The sequence below is a fragment of the Zonotrichia leucophrys genome, chromosome 5, assembly GCF_028769735.1.
Source record: "Zonotrichia leucophrys gambelii isolate GWCS_2022_RI chromosome 5, RI_Zleu_2.0, whole genome shotgun sequence".
NCBI lineage: Eukaryota > Metazoa > Chordata > Aves > Passeriformes > Passerellidae > Zonotrichia > Zonotrichia leucophrys.
In genome coordinates, this window is record NC_088175.1 from 41,387,141 (window position 1) to 41,395,049 (window position 7,909).

Sequence of the window (7,909 nt, forward strand, 5' to 3'; positions counted from 1 at the left end):
CAACAGAGTGCAGCCCTGTGAATTACAAGACACAAGGCTTGCAGTACATGGCACCCAGACCCCTCCACATGCCACAAATACTGCCCTTCCCTGCCCAGCCTGCTGGAGGAAAAGCCAGCCATCCGTGTCTACCCCACAGAGATTCGGCATTCCCTCCATCTGAGCGAGTGCGGGGTCAGACTCACAGTGAAACTTTGTATGGACAGCTGGTTCCAGAGTTGGATGAGACCCATGTGAAGGCGAGTAACAAGTGCACTCTCAGCACCAAACAGATCAGCTGCAGACAAAAGGAGCACGCACGCCAATGACCCTTCTAAACACACACCACATCCACCAGCTGCCACAAAAGTTTACCTTCTGTTCTAGGCACATCAGTGTAAGGAAACGAGGCAACCTAGATGGCAAAGCCCACATTCAGGAGCGGCTGTGAAGAACAAACTAAGGGCAGCAGGTTATCACTGCAGCGCCAGTTTTGCTGGAGCATAAACCAAGTGCTCATACGACTTTGAAGCATAATTATTCACAGTTCACCTGAGTGCAGGTCGCCAGCGCAATTCATGCAAGAAGCAACCGAGAATATCTCGTTTGGGATACTGGTAGCATATCAGGTCACTCCCATCAACTGCATCTCCCTCTCCTGCACTGAGGTTTCCAGACCTAAAACCCGCAGCAAACAGCTCTCTACCTTCTGTCTCTGTGTAATTAGCACTATTAATCCCAGGCTATCCAAGCCCCCTGGCGTGGCTCTGATTTGGCGTTAATCTCTGCCGAAGTCTCTTCTTCCTCCCTACAGAAAGCCATTTAAACCTTGGCACGCCTTTGGGTTTAGAGCGATGTTCTGTCGCAGGGGGATTAGCCGCACACTGTACGAGTGGCAAGCACAGAGAGCTGCCGCACCTGGCCTGCCTATTCCGCAAAAACGGAAGGAAAAGTTACTTTTTCAGAGAGCCGCGGCTCGGGACAAGAGGAGGGCTCCCGTGCAGCCCGCGGTGCCCGCAGGCGGCTGCACAGGGGCTGAGCCCGGGGCTGAGCCGCAGCCGCGCTCCCGCTGCCGTTCCCGCGGGCAGGAACTGATTAGTCATTAGCGCCGCACGCGGGGCTGGGGCTGCCGGCGCCGGGGCCGCCTCGGCCGCCCGGGAGCGCCCCGCGGGACGGACGCGCAGGGGGCCCCACTCACCCCATCAGCCAGTCCATGGCTGGGTCCCGCCGCGCCGGGAAGCTCCCGCGGCCGCCGACTCGCCGCTCACCGCCCGCTCATGGGGGCCGGGGCCGCTGCGCGCTCGGGGCTCCTCCCTCGGCCGCTGTGTCCGTCGGTCCGTGCCCCGGTCGGTCGGTCGGTCCCTCCCCGGCCGCGGGCGGGGCGGCCGCCGGGTGCCCCCCCCGGGCTGACACTCACGCACTGGCGCGGCCGGAAGTAAACACACCGCGCCGGCCAACCCGGAAGCGGCCCCGCGCCGCCCGCCGCCCCGCCGCGCGGGGCACGCCGGGAGGTGTAGTCCGGGCGTGCACCCCCGGGGGCTCCCCCGGCCCGGGACCCCCGCGTCAGTCGGGGCCTGTGCGGGAGCCTCGGTGCCCGCAGCGCAGGGCTCCGTTCTCGCTGGGACACGCCGTGTCGCGGCTTCTGAGACAGCGCTGGCAAGGCAAATTAATGTGTTAATTAGAGACGGGCATGAGAACCTGGAATTCCCACGGGATCGCCAGGGTCTGCCCCAAGACTATCCTGCAGAAATGACCAAACAGCTGCTGAAGGGATATGCCTATCCCCAGACAGCCCAACACTGCACCGTTTGAGACTGACACAACCCTAACTTTTAAAAGTAAATCCTTCCCATGCGGTTCGCTGATGCACAGCATTCCCAGAGGCTCCCTGAAAGTGATGTCCTCTCGAGTTCCCCGATCGGCACCTGCTCGGGTGGGCACGGTCACAGGGCCAGAGCTGCTGGGGACGAGCCCAGCTTTGGACACGTGCATTAGTCAAAACCTGCCTTAGGGGAGACTGATGGTCATTGCACCCACCAGTTTTCCCGGGGAAGGACCTTCCTTCAGAAGCTGCTGGAGCCATCCCCTCCTTCCCTGCCCTGCTTCCTCCCCGTGCTGTGCCAGGGGCTCCGAGGGCCCTCCCGGCCCCATGGTGTCCCCAGGGCCCCTCGCCCACAGGCTCCCACCTGTAACCCTGCTTTTCGCGGGGCATGAGTCAGCCCAGCCACCACACGGGCTCCAAAGACAGCTCCAACAAAGCAGCGTTATCCTGGGGCTAATTCTGCACGGTAAGGGGGTGTCAGCGGGTGACTTAACAAGAATGTTTCTCTGTCATAGTTGTTTTGTACCTCTCTGTCTTAAGAGAGTAGAGTGATTTGTATTAAAAACCATATTGTGGTAGAGTTATTTGTATTAAAAAGCCTATTGTGGTGTAGTTTTGGGGACGGACCTTCCCTTTGAAATCTGCTTTGCACAACACATAACTGCTTTATTTTGCCATTCTCCTATAAGGAAACTTCAGCCTGAGAATTATCTGGGTATATGGCAGTGTAACATAAGAACTTGAAAATGTATGTTGCCTGTGTTCCAATGCAGTGTTTCTCTTTAATACATTTTGTCTTCTAATTGGTTTTAGTTTTACTTATTCTTGCATTTAGGAAATGTAGCAGAGGATAGGAAAAAGGTCTTGCAGCAAAACTCCCCATACTTTCCTGAGTGGCTGGGGCAAGGATTTTTTACAGTGTTTAAAATACCAGATCAAACCATCTGCAGAAAATAATTATCCTTTATGCAGACACTCGATCCAGTCATTATCTGCAAACATTTGAGAACAGATGTCCCTCATTTGAATTATGTTTTCTTGTTGCCCTTTGTTATGGGTATTTTTAGCAGGGCATTTGAGGATGAGCTCCATCCAAATTTACTGTGGGATGCATTGTACCAGGAGTAGGGTGTTTAGTCATATGACACATGTTTTAAGATGACTTTTGATACAATGAGTTTGTCATGTCAGATTAGCTGTTTTCCTCCTGATTGTATAAAGGAAAATATACAGAAACTGGCACTAGGAGAATGACTGGTGCAAAAAAAATCAGACAAGGAACATCTATTTCATTTATCTTTTGTATCCTACCTTCCAGGGGCACAAGGCCTTTATCTACATCTCACCTAAGGTGATTATTTTTCAATGTTTTTTTTTTCCTTCTTGGCATTACACTTCCATTGACATTACTGTTTTGTTTGGGGTTTTTTGGTCTGTTTTTTTTTTCTTCTTCCTTCAGCCACTGGAAACTGCAGATATCCCTCCAGCAGACTGAGCAATTCCCATCCATCCCAGCTCAGCCAGGCCCCTCCATGAGCGGCTCTGAAGGGCAGAGGATGTGCCAACCCCAGAGCAGTGCCTGGTGGCTGTCCTGCAGCTCCCCTTCCAAGCCCTCCATAAAATGCATCACAGCAATTATTTATTTGGCAGCAGCGAGCCTGGGAGGCTGCAGGGCTCCTTTGTGCTCAGCCCTGTGCACATGGACAAAGAAAGGGCGCTCCCTGCTCAGGGCTTGTTGAGAGCAGGCCCTGCAGGACATGAGGATAAGGTGCTTAACCAGCGCTGCTGCCGCATACAGATGTGGTGGGGAGCGCGCAGGATCCGGAGGTTTACAGTGCTTGACGTTGCAGGGGTTTGTATTGACTCTTCCCTGGATTACTGCTCCACAGCTTACTCGTGTCTAACAGGATTTAAAATGTGAGATTATTGACAGGCAGCCTGGGCAGAACGTGTGCCCCGTGGGCTTGTGGGACCTGCACTTAGGGCTTTCGGCCTGTGGCACATAGCAAGAAATACTGCATTCACCTGCTGCTCTCCTCCTTGTTCTGCCACTCGTATCCCCTGGCCTGGCTGGCATAACAGGAACCAAAAAAGTGCATTCCCTGCTCCTCCTGACCTCCAGGCATAGTGTGGTTTTGTTTCCAGATGTTCCTCAGCAGCACCAGTGCTGTTCAGAATCTGATGGGAGGCTGGAGGGGACCCCATGCAGCCCAGAGCATGGGAGTTAGGGCAGACAAACATCTCACATGAGGATTTGGCAGTTGTGTAAAGCTCTGCAGGGCTCAGTATAAAAGCCAAAGTACAAGACAGCATGGACCTGAGGGCTGTCCCTGTCTGTCAGAACGCTCTGTTATGTCCCATAACCCCGAAGAAAGACATGGCAGTCCCAAAAGTGACTCAGCGCTGGCTGAGAGCTGCCTCGAAATAGCAAGTGTGAACATTTACTTCCTTTATTTTGTCCCACAGTTCTCATGACTAGACTGTGTGAAACAGGAGGTTTTATAGCCATCCAGACAACAGCTGTCTTATCTACCTGACTTTCATGTTCCCTTTTAATCGGCTTGCTCTGCCTGTCTGATAATAAAGTGCTACCGTGGAGGGTGAGTGGCTATGAGGAAGTAATCAAGGCACCAGTCTCTTTGCAACTGTCCCTTTACTGCCTCTGATTTGTCACCACCTCCTGCAGTGGGAATAGTGCAGCGTGCAGGTGGGCAAACACCACCGTGCAGAGCCAGCACCAAGGAGTGGGGCTGAACTTTGCTCCTTTATTGCACCAGAAGCACCTGGCCCTCCTTCACCAGCCCGTGCTGGTGTGGGGCTGGGCAGCCTCAGACCTGACACCTCGACATCAGCCTCACATGCTCCTTCTCTCCCTGCTCTATAGGAATGGAGCAGTGGTCAGGGCTCTATGAGTTTTCTTTCCTTGATCTGAAGCAGTGTCATTCCCATGGAGCTCATCTTACCCTGCACAGCTGAGAGGCCTCAACAGGCAGAGATGTGAACCCATTTGCCGAGCTGAGGCATTTCCAGTGGGTGGCAGGGAAGCAGAGCAGGTGATGGCTGCCCTGACACAGAGGGGGTGTGACATTTTTCAGCGAGCTGCAAATCTGCAGCTCCGATCTGGGTCTCCAGCAACAGAGGAGATCCACCCTGTGCAGTGTATCTCCAGGAGATGGGGCAGGCTGATGGGCTTGGGTTCAAAGTGGTTCTGTTTGTGAAGCCCTGAATGTGGTGCTGGCTCTTTAAGTCAAAAACATCCACACACTCCTTCCCTGAGACAAAACCTCTTTGTCCCTGAGCATGAAACATATTACGGTTCAAATTCCTACAGAGCCATTAGAAAAAGAAAAGTGCATGAGTCTGACAGCGTGGGCCTGCCTGCAACTCTGAATATGGTTATTAATCATGCTAGATATTAATAAAAGCATCTCTTCTTGGTTGGAACGTTTGATTTTTTTTTTATAAATAAACACTGTGAGTGGTTATAAATATTGATTGCTGCCAGTAATAGTAGGACCTTTTACATATAGTCTTGCAACAAGACAATCAATCTGGCTGAGGATCAGACTGGAAATAATAAATGGCATTTTGGGTCCTAAACTGTCTGGGAAATATGGCTTTTATTCTGATGTCTAAAAGAGAGGTGAAACTTTAGGGAAGAAGGCTGCAAAATCTGCCCTTGGGGGTCTGCATTTCTAGGGATGTTGACTAGGGTTCAGTTGCTCTCTGAAAGTCACAGAAGAACAGAATTATTAGGTATTTTCTCTTTCAGACAACTTAGTGGTTGTCAAAACATGAGACTGGTGGTGGCTGGCACTTAATTTTCCCCCACTAATTAGGTATTACTGTGCAGTGTCTGCCTTTTGCCTCAGCTTCCATATCTGGAAAATGAAAAAAATCCCACTTCCCTCTGCATCAAGTCTTGTGAGAGATGATGTGTAAATGCTCAGAAACCTCCAGTGCTCAGAAGTGCTAAAAATTAGGTGGATTTCTCTGTTCCTTCAAGTGTGGAACACAAGAATTACGCTAAAATGAATTTTAAAGAAGAGGGAGTTTTAGTTTCAGCTCGGAAGCTTGGGAAATGCCACTCGTGGGGTCAGCATGCCTGGGTTGGTCTGCATGTGTCAGAGAGCTCTGTAAGGGGATGAGCGTGGGTTTCCTTTTGTCCCAGTGCTGGCAATTCTGCGTCATTGTGGACAGGCTGTAGCCAAAGGGACGCTCCCAGCACGCCTGACCAGTGCCAGCCCATTTGAACGGCCCCTTGAAAGGGGAAGCAGGAGACACACCCCAGCTCTGTGGTGCTGTTCCTCCTTACTGATAAGCTCTTCCCTGAACATGTCTTAATCTACTGGAGAAAAGGGCGCACGGTGAGAAGTGGGACATATATTTTCAAGTTTGGAGAGGGATGTTCACTGTGGGGTTGGGATGTAGGCTACCCATAAGCAAAAGGTGTTCCATGTAACTGGAAGCCAGGGCTTGTCCATCCCCACTGGTTCTGCAGGAAGATGGAGACTGCCGGAAATTGTTTGCATTATTTTCCTAATGCTGCATCCCTCTCACAGATGGCAAAACTCCCTCTAGGCCTCCTCCTTGAAAAAACCCAGCAGGCTGCAAAAAGCCTGCAAGGCTGGGGTTTTTTTGGAGTCCTGGCTGCTTTTAACCACTCCTTGACATTATTTACAAAGGCAAGGAACAACTGTCTGGCACGTCTTGTCCTCTGGCACAACTGCATGGACAGCAGTTCACCAAATACCTTTGAAGCAGCTCAGAGCCTGCATCACAGTCACATCTCCTGCAGACCGAGGAGACGGGCAGCTCACCTGCGCACACACAGGGCTCATCCCGTGCAGGGCAGAGACGCAGCCAAATGCCCAAATGGGAGCAGCTGGATTTGCAAACCACGGGAGGATGGTCAGACTGTGCCAGGATCACACCCAGCCTCCTCTGTGGCACCTGTGTGCCCGGCTCAGAAGGAGGTGGGTGAGACCAGCAGTGCTTGGGCACAGCCCGCTGCCCTCTGCCCACCCTGCCGGGGCTCGGATCCCGGGCAGCCTTGGTGCCTGCAGTGCAAATGAGGCCTCCAAATGATGGCTGCATTAAAGGGTTCCCAGCCCCACCGATTACAAAGGGTGCCTGGCAGAACAGGAGTCTGTTTGTCTGCTGCGCTCTGCACAAACAGTCGCCTCTGTAAATACATCTCACATGAGCAATTAGCCCCGACAATAAAGAGGTCCCGTCTCTGCTGAGCTGTTCGGGGAAGCTGCTCCTCACCGGGCACCGAAGAGGGCTCAAACAGTAATCCCCCACCTGCTGCCTTCCCTGGGAGACCACGGCCCTGGGTCTGCGGAGCATCCCCTCCTTCTGCTCCAGCCCTCTTGGCCAGGTCTCGGTGCCTTGGCACGACAGCGGTGATGGGACTGCTCTCAAAACAGCCCCTTGGTGATTGATAACTGAGCACCCAGCGGCCTGGGGCTGTGCAGGGAGGGGGCACACACTGCTCTCCAGCTCCTCTGACAGGGGAGGGAGAAGTTATTTTAAGGGTGCAGGAAATATTATGCTGTGAAATTGAAGCTGGCTCCCACTGTGCTTGGAAACCACCCAGCCCAGCTCAGCAGCCATTCTTATCACTGACTAAATGCACTTGTAATGATTTCTCCTTTCCCTCCTTCCTCACGTTACTAGCATTTTTCTCCTCTTTCATCTTGCACAATTAAATATGAAAACCAGCCCAGGAAAAGCACTAATCAGTTGTTATTCATGCATATTTGCAATGCCAGGTAGAGGCCTCAGCTGGACAGCAGGGCTCTCTGTGCCAGGCTCTGGTCATTGCAAAATCCACAGGGAATTATAAGCACCAAAGACCTGGAAGTCCTGGCCCCACATGCGGAGGGGAGATGTCAGATGTGATGAGCATACCGTGGGCAACGTGCCTTGATGCCTCTTCTTTTTACAGCACACTCTGTGCTAAAAATAAAATAAAATAAAATAAAATAAAATAAAATAAAATAAAATAAAATAAAATAAAATAAAATAAAATAAAATAAAATAAAATAAAATAAAAGGTAGAGGGAAGAGGCAGGGAGAGGTAGAAATTAGACAGTCACCCCC

The 7,909-nt window shown here is 51.9% G+C and overlaps 1 protein-coding gene across 1 annotated transcript in view; it reads right to left on the reverse strand.

Moving 5' to 3' along the window:
• Window positions 1–1,397, reverse strand: part of MOB2 (MOB kinase activator 2) — a 109,265-nt gene extending 107,868 nt beyond the window's left edge. Inside the window, exon 1 of the mRNA XM_064714750.1 lies at window positions 1,178–1,397. Coding sequence (XP_064570820.1) covers window positions 1,178–1,194 — 17 coding nt within the window. The 5' untranslated portion in view covers window positions 1,195–1,397. The remainder of the gene's footprint in view (window positions 1–1,177) is intronic.
• Between the last annotated feature and the right edge of the window lie 6,512 nt (window positions 1,398–7,909).